General features: G+C 43.7%; 1 protein-coding gene across 1 annotated transcript in view; it reads left to right on the top strand.

Annotated features, from left to right (window-relative positions):
- CLPB (ClpB family mitochondrial disaggregase) overlaps positions 1 to 20,719 on the top strand; it is a 140,097-nt gene that overhangs the window by 110,510 nt on the left and 8,868 nt on the right. Inside the window, exons 9-12 of the mRNA XM_065423387.1 lie at positions 882 to 937; positions 4,830 to 4,874; positions 9,709 to 9,870; positions 18,571 to 18,727. Of these exons, the coding sequence (XP_065279459.1) occupies positions 882 to 937; positions 4,830 to 4,874; positions 9,709 to 9,870; positions 18,571 to 18,727 (420 nt within the window). The remainder of the gene's footprint in view (positions 1 to 881; positions 938 to 4,829; positions 4,875 to 9,708; positions 9,871 to 18,570; positions 18,728 to 20,719) is intronic.

The raw sequence follows: 20,719 nt of genomic DNA on the forward strand, positions 1-20,719 counted from the left end.
GTAAAGACATTGCACATGAAACCTGGGATGTCTGGCACACATGTAGCAAAAATCTGATCCCACTGTGCAGCTTTTGATCAAAAGAATTAGAATCTCTCTGTATCTCCATTCAGGAATAAACCTATTAAAGGTCAAGCACAAGATCCTCTGCTCAGCCCATGATGCAGCCTTCATCGCCCACTTGTTAAATTTTCAACATGCACCTTTGTCTTTTCTCCCCATTGCTCCTCATGCTTGGGAGGAGCTCCCTGTAAACATCAGCAAAGCTACCTCATTGTCCTCCTTAAAACTCTCCTTTGCCTTGATGTCTTCCAAAAACTTTTGACAACTGTCAGGCGGCTGGTGTGCTGAGACCAGTGCCAACCGTGCTGACCAATATTGTCTCATTGTTTCCTTGTGCTCCCCCCCCCCTTCTTTGTGTAGGCCCCTGTTGTATCTGGTCTTATATTTAGATTGTCAGCTTTTTAGGGCAGTGACTGTCTTTGTTCTGTACAGCACCGAGCATAGTGGGAGTCTGGTCCATGACTGAGCTCCTAGGCGCTGCTGCAATACAAATAATAAATAATAGTTGCTATTAATAGGTGCCTTCAAATTAGTTGTACTAAATGGAGACCAAGATTTTAAAAACTAACTGTTCATTTTGGGTGTCTCAATTTTGGCATTTCTGCCTTGATATTAATACACCTGCTTAACATGAAATACCGTTGCAGAGAAAATCTCCATACATGGATTGCGCCTAGTGTCTGAACTGGGCTCAAGTCCTGTATTGAGCACATGGGTTGTAGAGAGTTAGACACGTGACTCTTGCAATCATTCATGGTAAATGGAACGCGCATTCTGATTGTTTTAACTCAAATCTTTTCTTACTATTTTCTGAATAGGTAAAACAGAGTTGGCCAAACAGACAGCCAAGTACATGCACAAAGATGCCAAGAAGGTAATTCCTGTTATATTAGTATTTTATCAATCAGCTGGGCTTTAGATAGCAGCATGGTTTTGTCCATCACTGATGTACTACCGCATGCATCGCTGCATGGTCCTTCTATGCGGGGGAGCCAAATATATGTTCCATTCTATATGCATCCGAAGAAGTGGGCTGTAGCCCACGAAAGCTTATGCTCTAATAAATTTGTTAGTCTCTAAGGTGCCACAAGTACTCCTGTTCTTTTTGCGGATACAGACTAACACGGCTGCTACTCTGAAACTCACATTGTTGTCCATTTTGGATCACAGCGGCACTTTATTCAACAGCTGAAAGGAAGCATCGGATTTGTCTTTGTGCATCAGTGAGGGATGCTATTGCTTTAAAGCAAACTTTTTTAAAAAAACTGTGTCACTGCCTTTGTTTTTCATAACACTTTAGTATAATTCAAAGAATTTAACAAAAGCTTGTTTAGCTTGTTTTCCTTGTTTATGAGGATAGTGTTAATTTGAACATCCTTTGTTGTGGACAAATACATTTCTTTGCTTATGTCACTAATAAAACCTTAGATCATTAGAAGTGAAGGAATTCTAAAAGTCAAATTTACTTGTCACTATGTGTGCTATTTGTTTGTTTTTTGCATTTCATTCAGCTTGGACAATGAAAATAAGTGACATCACATTTGGGTTCTTAGTGCCGGAGTGTTTGGGTTTCAGGCACTGTTACAGATTGTTTATCTGTTTAAAAACAGCTATTTTCATTGGATTTTTAAAAAAAGCCATATTATAGAAACATTTTTAAGTAGTATTAGGTTTTAGAACATCTTTGTTTTTTCTTTAACAAAATTGGGCCAAGATTTTAAAAATTAGGAGCCTAAAGTTAGGCTCCTAAATCCATGTTTAAGCATCTATTAAATTTCAGAATTCCCAGCTGCTCCCATTGAGGTCAATGGAGATACACTAGTATAAAACCGGTGTGAGAGTCAGAAACAGGCCCTTTTCATGTCACAGAGGAAAATGCAGAGATGCAGCACCAAGGTGTCCTGCAAACTGGTGTTAGATCAATTCTGCCTCGCCTAGAAGTTCTCCAGTGTAGAAAAAACAAGATGAAATGACACACATTGAAAGAAGATCAAAAGTAAAACAAGGCCGTAAAACAGCCTGTTCTGGTTTCTTTTCCTCATCCATCTATAATTGCCTTTTAAATGTAATAAATTCCACTTCCTGGAGCTCAGGCACCTTAATTCAGAGCTGCTGCACCTGGAATTGGTCAGTGCTTCAGCTAAACATCAAATGGAAAAATCAGCCAAACATTGAATGTTGTGTTAATTCAGTAGCATGCACAAATCAAAGTTTTACTGTTTGGTAGTCATTGCAGTAATTAGCCCTCTGAAGAGGGGTCATAAACTATATGGCTAGTTATAGGGGATGCAGCTATTAGCAGGAACGGACTGATTAAGAAAGAAGAATTCATAATGGTCTCATTTTCATACTGACAGAAAGGTTAATATTTAATTACAAATGCTAATATCTTTATATGGCCTGCCTTTGTCTGTGCTGTACGTACAATGAACTCTCTGATGATCTGCTGACACGAGGGGTTAGATCACAAATGGGTTGATTCAGAAAAGAGCGTTTAGAAATGTCTTAGGGCCTGGTGCGGATCTTGCTCTCACCAGGGTAATTCCCTGGACTCTGGAGGGGACACTCCTGATTTATACCATTGTAAATTTGATCAGGATCAGGCCCGGAAAGCTACCTTTGCTACCCTGGCACTGATTTTGCTTGTCTCTGCTTTTGATGCCCAGTCTGAGACTGGCAAGGATCCACAGCTCCCATTGACCGTCCGTAGAGTTGTGGGTACTCAGGCCTTGTGAAGATCAGGTCTGTGTGTCTCAAGTTGGGCACTCCAAAGTCAGTGGCTGTTGGCCATAAGAGCGTTGGTTTGGGTAGCAGTGACGCAGTCTGACTGGCCTGGCAATGTTAATTTAGAGTTGGTTGGGAAAAAAAATTTCGAGAACAGTTTTCCATCAAAAATTGCAATTTTATTGAAATAATTTTTTTTTTTTTGGGTGGAACTGTGTCAGTTTTGACAATTTTTTTCAAAAAGAAAAAGTCTAAACATTATGTTTCAATAGTGTCAAAATGTTTGGGTCTGACACAGCTTCAACACTACATACTTGTTTTGATAGTATCGTTTTGATTCATTTTGTTTTGACTTTATAGTATAATTGAAACAAAATGAATTAAGATGGCACTATTGACAGAAAATGTTTTGATGGTCCCAAATCAAAAATTTGTAGATTTTTCCCCCCCTGTGGGAAATTTTGAAATTTCAGCTTTTTGTTTCAAATTGGAACAAGTTATTCTTTGACGTGTCAGCATTTTCCACAGAATTGAAATTCCGGTTCTTAACCATCTGTAACACTAGCATCTTTGTTCATATACAACTCCAATTGTGTTCTAGACTTGCATTAAAAGCAGATCCTCTGGGGAGATGCTGAAGCACCTCCGCTCTCCATACCTTGGGAACTAAATCTAGCATCTTTTAGTTAGTGTTAGGCCCCTGGAGAGGGCAAACTACTGCTGGGATTCGAAAGCCAATGGGAATTCCCATTGACAACCAGCATTCAGTAGCTATGTTTTTATACTTTTACCCTCTGCCAGCTACCAGGGAACTATTTACCGTTCCAGTCTGTTTCTTCCCTACTCTTCTGTGTTTCTATATACATGATTGTGTCTCAGTGAATAGGGGATGTTTAGAAGCATGTAGGGAGAGGTCCTCCTACTTCATTTGATTTATTTATTTTTGTTACCATATCACTATTCTGAGGTGGATTTTCGTACATACTGTCTTTCCACAAAACAATACCCAACTTCACATCCATCTCTATCCACTCTTCTGTTCCACCTTCAGCTACTGTTCCTGCACACAAACAAGTGTGTCACTAATAAGATGGCTGATATAGATGAGTAGAAGATATAGTCAGCTAGCTTCTTATAGGCCTGGTGAAACAAGTTTCAGGAGGGGGAGTAAATGCTACTGAATTGCCAGCTGGTAACATTTGCTATGCATTAAGCACAAAGCCTTGGTCTAAGCTAGCATCCAAGGGTCTCTAGCACCCACAGAACACTCGCCGTGGTTCTCCAGCTGATACAGTTATAAGATGAGTCATGTATGTCACACAGCATGTGAGTCACAGAGGCACCAGCTGTGACTAGAAGAAATGCCTTTGGAGACCTGGCTGGTTGTCAGGTACTCCCATCCCTGCTATCACTGCTAGGAAAGTTCAAGCTTGCCTTTTCATAGCAATATGAGCTAAGTTATAGCTGCGAGCATGGGAAATTCATTTTCTGCAATGAACCACCAGCCCTTTCAGACATAAAAGGAGCTTTGTGTATCAACCTATAAATTCTGTGACAATATTATCTCAATGCTGTGATCATCCAAGTACTTAACTTACCTTGACTTTATGATTTTTTTTTTTTTTTTTTACAGGGTAGGCATTATGTTCTCCTGTTGATTTATTTTTAAACAGTTGAACAGTAATAATGGCCATTTTATGTAGCAAATTGCAAGTCCCATTTTCATCCCCACCACTGCAGTGATGAGAGCATCTTAATTGAACTCATTCAGAACAAGGATAGCCAGGTTTGGGACCATTCTTACATACCCTTGAGAAACCTTGGATTTATTTCCACCCTTTTCTTTCAGAATCAATCTCAGCCTTTTGCAATAGATTTATCTAAGCATTTCATTGACAGGCATCCTTGGGAACAAACAAACAAACACTTCGGCATGTCAGTCCCCCTCAGCAGCTGCGCTGGATCCAAAGATGCTATTTAAATGTAATAAAATTTGTAGAGCATTAATCAAAAATAATGTTGCTTACTTATTTCTGTTGCAGGGTTTCATTAGACTGGACATGTCAGAGTTCCAGGAAAGGCATGAGGTTAGTAAATGGCCTGTCTGTATTCCCAGGGACTGAAATTCTAGTTTAATCAGTAATTTAAACAAATCATGTCAATTGCTTCTCTCTCTCTCCCCTCCACCTGCCATCACTGCTCTCTGAGGTGCTGAGCACCTCCTCAGCTCCCATTGAAAGCAACAAGCACCTAACAGGTCTTGTGCCTTAGCATGGGATCTAATCCTGAGAGCAAAATCAGTGGGAGCTGTGAGTGCTCAGCGTCTCCAGGAACTGAGAAGTGAAATGTTGCAAACAAGGATGCAGGGAGAATAGCAAAGGCTGCAGTCCCAGCCGCGGCTCCGCTCCCAGCTGTGGCTCTGGCCACCTGCCATGGCTCAGCCTGCAGCCCCGGCCCCCAGCTACAACTCCGCTCCTGGCAGGGGGCCCACGGCTCAGCCTGCGGCCCCAACCCCCAGCCACAACTCCGCGCCTGGCAGCAGACAGGGTTGTGTGGCCACATTCCATTACAAGTAAGCGGGGGGACCGAGAGAGGAAAAGTTTGGGCACCACTGCACTAGAGTGTAAAGTGCCAAGGCAGACTAGGAGCAGAGGCCAAGTCAAAGGAAATGCTTGATAACAATATATATCCTATATTGTGGCCTCTGCACATGGTGCCAGTGGTTTCAACAGCAAGAGTATCAGAAGGGAATAGTTGTGTTCAGGAATGAATGCTGTCCAAATGTACATGATCAGCCATATTGTAATAACCCCCCACTAAAGCCATGTAAAGTCATGTTAATGGGGACTACAGGGACAGAAATCAAAACTGAATAAGAGAAACTAGAGAAGGTCGACAATTTTACGTCTCTTGGAAGTACCATCAGTCAAGATGGTACCAGTTCTGAGGAAATAAGAATCGGTAAGGCAAGCGCTGCATTTGGAAGACTCAAAAGCATCTGGCAACTCAAAAACATCTCCTTCAAGACAAAACTGTGAACGTGTACAAAGCAATTGTTATCGCCATCACAACATATAGCAGTGAGACATGGCAACTTACCAAGAAAGATACGCAAAAGCTGGATGCATTTAATCACAAATGACTGAGAAGAATATTGGGAATAACAGAAAGATAGGAAGACGAATGAAGAAGTCAGAAAAATGACTGTACAAGGCACCCTCTCACAAATAATCTACAAAAGAAAACATCAGTGGCAGGGACATAGGCTGAGAATGGAGAATGAATGCTTACCAAATACTGCCCTTCAATGGAAGGCAGAAAATGCAAGAAGAAAGAGAGAAAGACCACAAATAACATGGAAATGAACAGTTCTGAATGACATCAAGCACCTCAATATGAAATGGGAAGGTTTGAAGAGAAGGGCAATTGACAGGCAAGGATGGCAGATGTGGGTAGCCCAATGTGCAACATATGTGGGTAGCCCAATGTGCAGCAAAGCATGGGATGGTCTAAGGTAAGGTACTTTGGAAGAGCTGTTGGTGATACTGTGCGTCCTCTGAAAGGTTCATGCATCCATAGAAAAGAGAAGGAATTGAGTGAAAGGATGAAGAGGCATTAATAGACTTGACAGATGATGCAGTATTCCTAGCAAACCTGTGTAGCATCCTGGACGAATACTACCTCCACCATTGGAAGAGAAGCAGAACAGCTGGACTAGTGACAGAAGCGGGGAACACCAGAGACTCAGGATATGTCTACACTGCAAAATCTGTGCACAGGCTAGTTTGAACCCAGCTAGTGTGGAGAACAATAACAGTGAAAACAGCATCGTGAGCTTCAGAGCAGACTTGCGAGCCAAGTTAGATACTCAGGGTCCATGCTGAGCTTGTACTATCCTCACTGAAGCCAGAGCTGTCTTCGCTGCTGTTTGTTACCCCTGCTAGCTGGATTCAAGATAGCTTGGACGACCTCCGTGCACAGCTGTTGCTGTGTAGACATACTCTGTGTGTCCCACTGCAGGTTTTTAGAAATGAAAGTCTTTAAAATGCATGGAGTTGAATGTGTAGGATGTATCTCTCTGTGAGAAGCTGTGCTACAAAGGTATTTAAAGCTGTAGCAAATAGAACAGGAAAATCTGATGGCACCAAAGATTTCAGACTGGCAAGAGATAGTCTATAAAGAGTGTACAGAGTTTTACACCAGGTCCCTTTCTTCCTCTTGACAGCTGTAGATGGCTTGCAGATCTTTATAGACAGTAAATAGAACGAGGTACATGGAGATCCTGAAGAATGCGAGTTAGGAAGTAAGTTAAAGAAGAGACCCATAACAGAAGCAGCTACTTCCTTAAACAGTATGCAAGAAGGAAGGAAAATGAGGAGTGTCTCGTTAGCTCAACTTCAGAGGATAGTCTGTGAGTCAAGAGAGGGACTAGGGTATTTGAGAGACGACCTTTCAGGGGAAAACCCGAGAAACAGCCCGTTAAAGCTAAGATCTCTGTTGATTGTTCCAAAATATAAAGGAAAAGCTCCAGGTTGGGAGTGTCAATTTTGGACACTAACAGGATGTGTCTGCATGTGCATGCACTCACATGTTATGCTCTAGAGTAGAGAAAGGACTCCGCTGGTTCAGCGACCTTGGTCAAATCACTTAAATCCTTCTGTGCCTCTGTTGACTAGACTGTGACAAGGAATAATAATTAACAACAACGCTGACGTATCGTAGAGGGCAATTGTGAATCTCAGTGTGCTTGCCCAGCTCATTGAGATTCTTAGAAGGAAGGCGCTAAAAAAAAGCCAAGATACTATTATCTACAAAGCATTGGAGAGAAAGGGATACAGAGAGAGAAAATAGAAGAATGCTCAGAGACCGATTGATAGATGATTGCCAAAGGGTCGTATGATAGGTGTGCTCTATACAGTAGCAGTAAATACATCAATGACAGTGTTGATGATAGAGACAGTAGAAAAAGGACTCCAGAGTCAGAAACAGCAATATGCAAAGTATAAAATACCATACACTGGCGAGGGTGACAGAGATGACAGAATGTAGGGAAGAGAATGGAAGAAATAAGGAAAGCAAAGGCAGAGAATTGCAAAGGAAGATAGAATATGTTTTTCATGCAAACAAGGATCAAGAGGTCAGTGCTGGAGACAACCGTACTAAAGAACGGCATGAGGAATCTGACACTGCTGAGGGCATTGCTAAAACAGTTGGAATGAGTGAACTTCAGCCAAATTTTGTCCAATGAGTGGGAGCTTCTCGCCTATGCAGTAGAATGTAGCACTCTCAAAAGAGGATGGGGGCCAAATGCCAGAAGCAGATGTGCATTTCTCAGGAAAGGAGAAGGAAGTAAAGATCCCAGTTCTCCCGAGGCAGACGGATCTGTGCAAAATACTCTACAAGTGGCAAAAAGCAGGCACCAGCCTTTGTACGAGGAAGTACTGTGGTTCATTCAAAGGATGGACCTAGGTTGGCTTTTTTCCTCCCTCAAATTTCCTGTGCTGGGCTGGAGAGGTAGGAATACTGAAAGGGAACTGCAACTGGGAAATGCAGTTGTATCAGGTGGCAACATGGGCAAATGGCTGTAAAGACACAACTGTTATTCTCCAGCACAAAGTTAGTTTGCAACAGATTTATCATAATGCTGGGTCATTTCATTGTTCCAGAACAAGAAGTTGTGAATTCTCTCTTTCTCAAGCTAAATATTTGAAGGATTTGTTTTTCTGTTCCAAATATTCCATCTTGGCCCCTATTAACTGACTGCAACCAGCCTTATTAGTACATCACATGTTATAAGGCCAGGATTTCCAGAAGTGACTGGTGATTTGGAGGGCCCAGTTTCAGACACCTTAAAGGATCCTCATTTTCAGGAAATGCTGAGCATCCGCCGTCTGAAAATCAGGCTCGTTTAATGTGTCTTAAATTGTTCACCCAAAATCACTAGTTGCTTTTAAAAATCTTGGCCAAGATAACTGTATTGTGGTGAGCAGCCGCCACTTTTGGTTGCTCACCACAGTACAGCTATCTTGGCCAAGATTTAAGTAGAAAGGGCAAATATTTTTGTTATGATTTTTTTTCAGTTTATTTTATTCACAGAATTCCTTTGTGTTTTTCCTGGTCTCTGACTTCCAGTTGGTTCCCCCAATTGGGAGAGAGCAGAGGCTCCATCTTTCACCATCTCCCTGAAACCTCTTCACATTCTTAGCCAATCTGAAGTCCCTGCGTCCTCTCCACACTTTAGATCTTTCACTGAAGCAGCTAGCTGTCCACATTTCTCAACTGTCCTGCTCTTGAAGTGTCTTGGAGACCAGGAAGATGGCCATTAAAGATCCCCTGGTGCTTTTCGAGAAGAGTAGGAATTAACTGGTGTCATCTGGCCACAATCTCTCTGTTTGACTTTAAGGCCATTTAGTTCTCAGCAAGCTGAGGTATAAATCTACAACACATCAGCACTAACTGGCCATGTAGACTCTGCTATTGCACCTTAAAAGTTCTGTAGTGTGCTTTGATCTACTGTGGTTTCAAAGAGAAGTAGGTCAAAGTGCACTATTGAACTTTTTCGTGTGCGGTAGCAGGGTCCACACAGCCAGGGATTGCACGGCAAGCTAGAGCACTCTAGAGTTACATCCCAGCTTGCTGCCCGCTGACTGACACATGCAGACGTTTCTTCAGGTTTGCATGTCCCAGGCTGTGAGTGAGCTATTACTGAGTGTTTACTGCTCAGCAGTCACTGTGTTACGTGTATCTAACTCATTGCTTGTCCAGGTGCTTTTGAGGTACTTGGCAAATAAAAGATGTCACAGTGTATATATAACTTAATTCTTATGTAAAAAAAAAATTATTGGTCATTAGCGCCTATATAATGAGAGGAACTCCTTCCATCGTCTCTTACATGTCTTGTTTTTAATCACTTCCTCTTAGGTTGCCAAATTTATTGGCTCTCCGCCAGGCTACGTTGGCCATGAAGAAGGTGGGCAGCTAACCAAGAAGCTAAAACAGTGCCCAAATGCTGTGGTCCTCTTTGACGAGGTGGACAAAGCCCATCCAGATGTTCTCACCATTATGCTGCAGCTCTTTGATGAAGTAAGTCTGGCTCTCCGTGTCAGAGTGTGAGCATATGCAATACGACAGTGATTGATACAAGGGGCTGACTGGTACAGCTGGCATCTGGGTGTCTCAGTCTAGGCACCCCAAATCATTAGTCAGTTCTGAAAATTTGGTCTAGCAAATAACCCCCATCTTCCTATTTGAAGAACATAAGAACAGCCATACGGGTTCAGACCAGTGGCCCATCTAGTCCAGAATCCTGTCTTCTGACAATGGCCAACACCAGGTTCTTCAAATGAATGAACGGAACAGGTAATCATCAAGTGATCCATCCCTTGTCGTCCAGTCCCAGCACCTAGCAGTCAGAGGCCTAGGCCCTAGGGACACCTAGAGCAATGGTTCTCAACCAGGGTCCGGGACCCCCTTGGGGGCCGCGAGCAGGTTTCAGGGGGGCCGCCAAACAGGACCAGCGTTAGACTCGCTGCGGCCCAGGGCAGAAAGCCGAAGCCCCACAGCATGGGGCTGAAGCCCGGATCCCTGAGCTCTGCCACCTGGGGCTGAAGCAGAAGCCTGAGAAACTTAGCTTCACAGTGCCCCCTGTGGTTTGGAGCCCCAGTCAATCGCCCTGCTTGCTACCCCCTAACGCCGGCCCTGGCTTTTATATGCAGAAAACTAGATGTTGTGGCACAGGTGGGCCGTGGAGTTTTTACAGCATGTCGGGGGGCCTCAGAAAGAAAAAGATTGAGAACCCCTGACCCAGAGCATTGGGTTGCATTCCTGACCATTTTGGCTAATAGCCGCTGATGACCTATCCTTTGTGGACTTATCTTTTTCTTTTTTAATCCAGTTATACTTTTGGCTTTCACAACATCCCCTGGCAACAAGTTCAACACGCTGACTGTAGGTTGTGTGACAAAGTATTTCCTTATGATTCTTTTAAACCTGCTGCCTATTAATTTCATTGGGTGACCCCTGGTCCATGTGTTATGTGACATGGTAAATAACACTTCCTTATTCGCTTTCTCCACACCACTCATGATTTTATAGACCTCTATCTTATCCCCCCTTTCTTGTGTCTTTTCCAAGCTGAAAAGTCCTAGTCTTTTTAATCTCTCCTCAGATGGCAGCTGTTCCATACCCCTCATCATTTTGTTGCACTTCTCTGCACCTTTCCAAATTCTAATGTGTCTTTTTTGAGATGAGGCGACCAGAAGTGCACTCAGTATTAACATAAGAAGAACATAAGAAAGGCCGTACTGGGTCAGACCAAAGGTCCATCTAGCCCAGTATCTGTCTACCGACAGTGGCCAATGCCAGGTGCCCCAAAGGGAGTGAACCTAACAGGCAATGATCAAGTGATCTCTCTCCTGCCATCCATCTCCATCCTCTGACGAACAGAGGCTAGGGACACCATTCTTACCCATCCTGGCTAATAGCCATTTATGGACTTAGCCACCATGAATTTATCCAGTCCCCTTTTAAACATTGTTATAGTCCTAGCCTTCACAACCTCCTCAGGTAAGGAGTTCCACAAGTTGACTGTGCGCTGCGTGAAGAAGAACTTCCTTTTATTTGTTTTAAACCTGCTGCCTATTAATTTCTTTTGGTGACCCCTAGTTCTTGTATTATGGGAATAAGTAAATAACTTTTCCTTATCCACTTTCTCAACATCACTCATGATTTTATATACCTCTATCATGTCCCCCCTTAGTCTTCTCTTTTCCAAACTGAAGAGTCCTAGCCTCTTTAATCTTTCCTCATATGGGACCCTCTCTAAACCCTTAATCATTTTAGTTGCTCTTTTCTGAACCTTTTCTAGTGCTAGAATATCTTTTTTGAGGTGAGGAGACCACATCTGTACACAGTATTCGAGATGTGGGCGAACCATGGATTTATATAAGGGCAATAATATATTCTCAGTCTTATTCTCTATCCCCTTTTTAATGATTCCTAACATCCTGTTTGCTTTTTTGACCGCCTCTGCACACTGCGTGGACATCTTTAGAGAACTATCCACGATGACGCCAAGATCTTTTTCCTGACTTGTTGTAGCTAAATTAGCCCCCATCATGTTGTATGTATAGTTGGGGTTATTTTTTCCAATGTGCATTACTTTACATTTATCCACATTAAATTTAATTTGCTATTTTGTTGCCCAATCACTTAGTTTTGTGAGATCTTTTTGAAGTTCTTCACAATCTGCTTTGGTCTTAACTATCTTGAGTAGTTTAGTATCATCTGCAAACTTTGCCACCTCACTGTTTACCCCTTTCTCCAGATCATTTATGAATAAATTGAATAGGATAGGTCCTAGGACTGACCCTTGGGGAACACCACTAGTTACCCCTCTCCATTCTGAGAATTTACCATTAATTCCTACCCTTTGTTCCCTGTCCTTTAACCAGTTCTCAATCCATGAAAGGACCTTCCCTTTTATCCCATGACAGCTTAATTTACGTAAGAGCCTTTGGTGAGGGACCTTGTCAAAGGCTTTCTGGAAATCTAAGTACACTATGTCCACCGGATCCCCCTTGTCCACATGTTTGTTGACCCCTTCAAAGAACTCTAATAGATTAGTAAGACACGATTTCCCTTTACAGAAACCATGTTGACTATTGCTCAAGAGTTTATGTTTTTCTATGTGTCTGACAATTTTGTTCTTTACTATTGTTTCAACTAATTTGCCCGGTACCGACGTTAGACTTACCGGTCTGTAATTGCCGGGATCACCCCTAGAGCCCTTTTTAAATATTGGCGTTACATTAGCTAACTTCCAGTCATTGGGTACCGAAGCCGATTTAAAGGACAGGTTACAAACCTTAGTTAATAGTTCCGCAACTTCAAATTTGAGTTCTTTCAGAACTCTTGGGTGAATGCCATCTGGTCCTGGTGACTTGTTAATGTTGAGTTTATCAATTAATTCCAAAACCTCCTCTAGTGATACTTCAATCTGTGACAGTTCCTCAGATTTGTCACCTACAAAAGCCAGCTCAGGTTTGGGAATCTCCCTAACATCCTCAGCCGTGAAGACTGAAGGAAAGAATCCATTTAGTTTCTCCGCAATGACTTTATCATCTTTAAGCGCTCCTTTTGTATTTTCATCGTCAAGGGGCCCCACTGGTTGTTTAGCAGGCTTCCTGCTTCTGATGTACTTAAAAAACATTTTGTTATTACCTTTGGAGTTTTTGGCTAGCCGTTCTTCAAACTCCTCTTTGGCTTTTCTTATTACACTCTTGCACTTAAGTTGGCAGTGTTTGTGCTCCTTTCTATTTGCCTCACTAGGATTTGACTTCCACTTTTTAAAGGAAGTCTTTTTATCTCTCACTGCTTCTTTTACATGGTTGTTAAGCCACGGTGGCTCTTTTTTAGTTCTTTTACTGTTTTTCTTAATTTGGGGTATACATTGAAGTTGAGCCTCTATTATGGTGTCTTTAAAAAGGGCCCACGCAACTTGCAGGGATTTCACTTTAGTCACTGAACCTTTTAACTTTTGTCTAACTAACCCCCTCATTTTTGTATAGTTCCCCCTTTTGAAATTAAAGGCCACAGTGTTGGGCAGTTGAGGTGTTCTTCCCACCACAGGGATGTTGAATGCTATTGTATTATGGTCACTATTTCCAAGCGGTCCCGCTATAGTTACCTCTTGGACCAGCTCCTGCGCTCCACTCAGGATTAAATCTAGAGTCGCCTCTCCCCTTGTGGGTTCCCGTACTAGCTGCTCCATGAAGCAGTCATTTAAAGTATCGAGAAATTTTATCTCTGCATTTCGTCCTGAAGTGAAATGTTCCCAGTCAATTTGGGGATAATTGAAATCCCCCACTATTATTGAGTTCTTAATTTTGATAGCCTCTCTAATTTCCCTTAGCATTTCATCATCACTATTACTGTCCTGGTCAGGTGGTCGATAATAGATCCCTAATGTTATATTTTTACTAGAGCATGAAATTTCTATCCATAGAGACTCTATGGAACCTGTGGATTCGCTTAAGATTTTTACTTCATTTGAATCTACACTTTCTTTAACATATAGTGCCACTCCTCCCCCTGCACGGCCTGTTCTGTCCTTCCGATATATTTTGTACCCCGGAATGATTGTGTCCCATTGATTGCTCTCAGTCCACCAGGTTTCTGTGATGCCTATTATATCTATATCCTCCTTTATCACAAGGCACTCTAGTTCACCCATCTTATTATTTAGACTTCTGGCATTTGTGTACAAGCACTTTAAAAACTTGTCCCTGTTTATTAGCCTGTCTTTTTCTGATGTGCCAGATTCTTTTTTATGTGGCTGTTTATCATCTGATCCGGCCCTTACATTATACTTTTCAGTCCTCTGCTCCTGACTATAACCTGGAGATTCTCTATCATCAGACTCTCCCCTAAGGGAAGTCTGTGTCCGATCCACACGCTCCTCTGCAGCAGTCGGCTTTCCCCCATCTCCTAGTTTAAAAACTGCTCTACAACCTTTTTAATGTTTAGTGCCAGCAGTCTGGTTCCACTTTGGTTTAGGTGGAGCCCATCTCTCCTGTATAGGCTCCTCCCATCCCAGAAGTTTCCCCAGTTCCTAATGAACTTGAACCCCTCCTCTCTACACCATCGTCTCATCCACGCATTGAGACTCTGAAGCTCTGCCTGCCTACCTGGCCCTGCGCATGGAACTGGGAGCATTTCTGAAAATGCCACCATAGAGGTCCTGGACTTCAGTCTCTTCCCTAGCAGCCTAAATTTGGCTTCCAGGACATCTCTCCTACCCTATGTCATTGGTACCTACATGTACCACGACCACCGGCTCCTCCCCAGCACTACACATAAGTCTATCTAGATGCCTCGAGAGATCCGCAACCTTCGCACCAGGCAGGCAAGTCACCATACGGTTCTCCCGGTCATCACAGACCCAGCTATCTACATTTCTAATAATCGAATCTCCCATTACTAACACCTGCCTTTTCCTAGAAACTGGAGTTCCCTCCCCCGGAGAGGCAACCTCAGTGCGAGAGGCAAGCCCAGAACCATCTGGAAGGAGGGTCCCAACTACGGGAAAGTTTCCCTCTGCTCCCATTGACTGCTCTACTTCCCTGGGCCCTTCTTCCTCCTTAACAGCACAGGTGCTGTCTAAGCGGAGGTGGGACAATTCTACAGTGTCCCGGAAAGCCTCATCAACATACCTCTCTGCCTCTCTCAGCTCCTCCAGTTCCGCCACCCTGGCCTCCAAAGTCCGTACATGGTCTCTGAGGGCCAGGAGCTCCTTGCACCGACTGCACACATACGCCACCCGCCCACAGGGCAGGTAATCATACATGCAACAGTCGGTGCAATAAACTGGATAGCCCCCACTCTGCTGCTGGGCTTCTGCCTGCATTGTATCCTAGTTAGTGAAAGGGTGGTTTACAGAAGGGAGTTTTGGAATGTGGTTTGGTTTATAGGTTTTAGGGGGGGGCCACGGGGATGGGGTTACGGCTGGCGAGGGACTCCCACTCCCCTTCTAAACTCCCTTGCGAAACTCCCTGTTAGCAGCCCCTGTTCGCAAAGCTCCCTGGTCGCTTGTGCGCGGCTTTATAAAGCCCTGGCCTGAGTGAATGCCCCGCCCACTGAGTAAGGCTCAGCCAATTACCAGAGGCTTCGAGCTTTCAAACCTGCCTCCAACTGCCAGCCAGAGCACACGGTCCCTCAAACAAACAAACACAAGCTCAGCACACAGCAAGTAACCTCCAAACACAAACAAACACACACTACAGACAGTCACTTACCCCACAGATGCTGTATTAGCTCCTCCTTCACCTGGAGAACTCCCTTAGCTCCTCCTTCACCTGGAGAACTCCCTTGCGAAACTCCCTGTTAGCAGCCCCTGTTCGCAAAGCGAACATTACAGGTGTGGGCGTGCCACACACCTGTAATGTGTGTGGCACGCCCACATAACTACATAAATCCATGGCACGCCCACAGTATTACAGGTGTGGGCGTGCCATGGATTTATGTAGTGGCATTATGATATGTACTATCTTATTACTGTCCCCTTCCTAATGAGTCCCAACATTCTGTTCGCTTTCTTGACTGCTGCTGCACATGGAGTGGATGTTTTTAGAGAACTATCCACAATGATTCCAAGATCTCTCTCTTGAGTGGTAACAGCTCATTTAGACTCCATCATTTTGTATGTATAGTTGGGATTATGTTTTCCAGTGTGCATTACTTTGTATTTATCAACATTGAAATTCATCTGCCATTTTGTTGCCCAGTCACCCAATATACTGAGATTCCTTTGTAACTCTCCTCAGTCTGCTTTGGATTTACCTGTCTGGAGTAATTTTGTATCTCTGCAAACTGCTTACCTCACTGTCTACCCCTTTTCCCAGATCATTTATGAGACAAATTAGGAAAGAGCTTGTTACAAGATCACTGTAGGCCCAGAACTCAGCTGTCTAGTACAGCTAACCCCTGTCTTATCCACCGTACCAAACTGCCTTTCCTGTACCACACTGCCTTTCCAAGGACTTAACCCTGGGAAACAGCATAGTGCAGAGGTCTAGTGGTCTAGATTAGTGGCTCTCAACCTTTCCAGACGACTGTACCCCTTTCAGGAGTCTGATTCATCTTGCGTACCCTAAGTTTCACCTCATTTAAAAACTACTTGCTTACAAAATCAGTCATAAAAACATAAAAGTGTCACAACACACTAGTACTGAAAAATTGCTTCTTTTCTCATTTTTACCATATAATTATAACATAAATCAATTGGAATATAAATATTGCATTTACATTTCAGTGTATAGTCCATAGAGCAGTATAAACAAGTCATTGTCTGTATGAAATTTTAGTTTGTACTGACTTCGCTAGTGCTTTTTATGTAGCCTGTTGCAAAACTAGGTAAATATCTAAATGAGTTGATGTAACCCCTGGAAGACCTCTGATTACTAGATTATTTTGATGGGTAATCAGAAATGAAGGAGAGTGGGACTGCACAGATTATACTGAGCAGTTGAGAAGGATAATGAATAATAATAATATCTGGGTAGATCATGCCAAGAAAAGGTACACAGTCTCCTGTCCATTGCAGAAAACACAAAGAGTGAAATAGCAGCATTCTTCCTGTTTCACCATGCAGACTCTGAGCGGTTCGGCTGTACCTCTTTAACATAAATAACGCTCTCTTTAGCAGGCACATATTGATATATCACTGCACCATACAGAGAAACACTATGGACTGAAAGGAGACCCAGGAGCCTGTTGAATCTGACCTAGCTACTCATCTACTAGAAAACTCCATCAATATCTTATTAATGTTATTTCTTATTAAGTACTTGTCTACTTTCTAAGTCAGCCTGATTGTGGTTATGATTTCTCTGGCAGGCTGTGATAGCATGTCTTACGGCTTTACTCCCCTACCCATGCACACTAATCTGGCCCTAGCAATAATGTTAGAGAGGGTATTGGCAGGAATCACAGACTCAGGAATCCCTGGTTGCCTGGCCATGTGTACTGTTTGCTCTTCAAGGGAAATCTCTCCTCATTGTCTGGTTTTGGAAGTTATGGCTGCACCTGTATAAGCTGATGGGAGGACAGAGATAAAAGCCCTTTGTCAGTGAGTCAGCTTAGTGCCTAGAAATGGAGCTGGACAAACGTTATAGGTACTCCTGCATGGTAGCTTGAGTGTACAACCTATTATGGGAGGGTTTTGAAGCCTCAATCTGTCCTCAGAGGCAAACAAACTCCAACCCCCCTTTTTTTTCTTTGAAGGATTAATAACACAATTTTTTCTTGCATAGATCATCACAGCAGCAGCTAAATGTGAAATCAATTCCTGCACCACATGCTTGACAGGGCAATAACCTAAATGTTAATATCAAGCACCCAACATGGATTTGTGTCATTGTGCTGGGTATCTGCTGTTGTGTACATAGCAGGGGGAACGGGGGAGGGGGGGGGAGGGACTGCCTTGGGACCTTGTTCTTTTTTGTTATTACTAAAGAAAATTAGTGTTTTTGAAAGGTTCCTATTTTAGTATTATAGGAGGAACAATGATAGAGAGGAGATCGGTGTTCACAACAGAGACAATCACCCCCCTGTGCAGGACACAAGCACCTGCTGCTATCCCCTCCAGTTAATACACTGCGGGTGATATTGGACAGTAGTTGCAGTTATAAGCCCTGGTTTGATCTGTCTGCGTGATCCCGCTGTACCATAGATTGCTCCGTATTGCTCAGTGTAGCTGCACTGTCAGTCTAACAGCTTGTCCCCTTAGTGTCCTTAGACAGCCCAGAGTCACTTAGAGGAGCCTAGCTCCCCTCTCAAGCCCATTTACTCTCCTTCCCCTCCCTCCCCCTCCCCACACACACACACACACCCTTCGTCTAGAATGATGATGTCCCCATTATCAGTTTTCTGTTGACGATTTCCTAACCCTCTGTGGCTCGTCCCCCCCTACAAGGGTAATTGTGCCTCCCCAATGATCTGAAAGCACTTTGCAAACACCGGTTCCACTAACACTCCCTCCCTACCCCCCGTGACGGGTGCAAGGGTACCTACGTTACCACCATAGCACAGAGAGTTATCTAAGTGACACGCCCACAGTCACTAGCCCAGGCTTCCTTTAGGCACTTTTAGAAATATCTCCCTCTTGGGAGGAAGGGTTTGGCACTCACATATTTGAAATCTCCCCCGTGCTTTTTGGCTCTCTCATTCAGTGTCACAGCACAACAGCCCTGTTAATGCAGATTTTGTGGTTTGTTCTTGTTGAAGGGCAGGCTGACGGATGGGAAGGGAAAGACCATTGACTGCAAGGATGCCATCTTCATCATGACCTCCAACGTGGCAAGTGATGAGATAGCCCAGCATGCCCTGCAGCTCAGACAGGAGGCCCTGGAAATGAGTAGGAACAGGATTGCCGAAAACCTAGGTAACAACCTCTACTATATACTCTAAGTCCTCAAAGGAACCTTCTTCATAAAATTACCTCTGCACATCCCCACGATGTGGAGTCACATGCTTCACCTCATAAGCCACAGAGCCTTTATTGGCAGGAACCTTCCAATGCTGGTCAGTCGTGCATCACCAGCTTCTTCTACCTTAGCCACTTGGACCTTCCAGCTAGTTCCTTCTTCCTCTAAGCCAGCCAAAGAATTCCCAGCAGGAACCGCAGTTGGATCCTGGTGAATGTTGTGACCTCATCTCTACTTTAGCCAGATGGCAGGCACCATATCCAGAGCCTCCAATAGGCTTTTGATCAAATATCTGCTATGGTTTCTGCATCCTATCCTCCATCAGATTCTTGCTGGGATTGACACATTTGAGACCCCCAATTCCAAAGCTCCCTGTGCCGTGGGATGGTTTGTCATATGGACAAAGCCTTTGAGCTACTTGGTACCCATGAGATCAAGTTGTTAAGGGGAAAGTAATTTTCCTGGTGCAGCAACTTCAGCTCATTGAGTGAACGTGCTTCAAACTGATCCCCCTTACACCAGATTCTGCAAAGGTTAAGGTGGGGTTGTGGACTCCTCCCACCTTCCTTCCTAAGATGGCGATGGAATTCTACCTTAATGAGCCAATCTTCCTGCCAGTATTTGTTCCACAGCCACATGCTCATCCCATTGAGGTCCTTCTGCCCGAGCTCAGCGTTAAAAACTCCTGGAGCTTCTGCCTGCAGCAGACTAAAGGTTTTAGAAAGTCCATCCAGTTGTTTGTTTCCTTTGACACCAACTCAGTAGGCACTTCTAAACCGGTGCCTAGTTCTTCCTGAGGTGAGCTGCTGGACCTGCAGTGGGCACATGCTGTTGATCATGTGATCTGAGACAGAGCAGCTTTGGTTGCAGGCCTCAGGCAGTACAGGACATGCAAGGCATCACGTGATCTTCCCTATGTACATTTGTGAAGTTAGGAACATAGGACTGGAAGGAACCTCTGAGGTCACTGAGTCCAGGACCCTGTTCGGTTGCTTAGATTTGGCTTCTGGAGAAGCGTCCTGGTTCATGGTCTCAATGAGCCTGTTATTGAAGTAGAGTTGGCTACACACGCTCACCAACTTGACTCTTTTTCTCTTATTGCGTCTGTTATTTGAACTGGCTAGTTTTGTAAAGTCGTCTTAGTGAAGGTCAGATCCTTGAGGCTCTGACCATCTATGCCTCTTAGTCACCTTTAGGGGGAGGTGTTTTACCCCTCCTTCCAACATTCCTGTTCATTTGTTGGGCATTTGCCTTTCTTCTCAACACTGCCTGTTGCCGTGACTTATCATTGTTCCTTTATGTTGAGACCTCTTCAGAGATTCCAAGGCCAGAAGGGATCATCCAGTCTGACCGCCTGTTTAACACAGATCACAGAACTGCCCCAAAATAATTCCCAGGGCAGATCTTTTAGAAAAACAGCCAGTCTTGATTTAAAAATTTTCCGTGATGGAAAATCCACCACGACCCTTGCTAAATTGTTCCAGTGGTTAATTACTCTCACCATTAACAATTTACGCCTTATTTCCGGTCTGAATTTGTCTAACTTCAACGTCCAGCCATTGGATCATGCTACACCTTTCTCTGCTAAATTGCTAATAAATATTTGTTCCCCATGTAGACTGTAATAAAGTCACCCCTTAACCTTCTCTTTGTTGAGCTAAATAGATTGAGCTCCTTGAGTCTGTCACTATAAAGTATGTTTTCTAATCCTTAATCATTCTCGTGGCTCTTCTCTGACCCCCTCCAATGTATCAACATCCTTCTTGAATTGCGGGCACCAGAACTGGACTCGGGATTCCTCAAATTCCTTCCGCTCCAAGAGTGAGGCTCTTGTACAGATGGTATCTTTATTGACCTGAAATTCTGCCACATGGAAGATCTCATCTCAGAGGATTCCCCTTCGCCTACCCACGCATCTCCCCTCCAAGTCTGAGGATGCAGATCTTGAG

The sequence above is a fragment of the Emys orbicularis genome, chromosome 1 (genome assembly GCF_028017835.1).
Source record: "Emys orbicularis isolate rEmyOrb1 chromosome 1, rEmyOrb1.hap1, whole genome shotgun sequence".
NCBI lineage: Eukaryota > Metazoa > Chordata > Testudines > Emydidae > Emys > Emys orbicularis.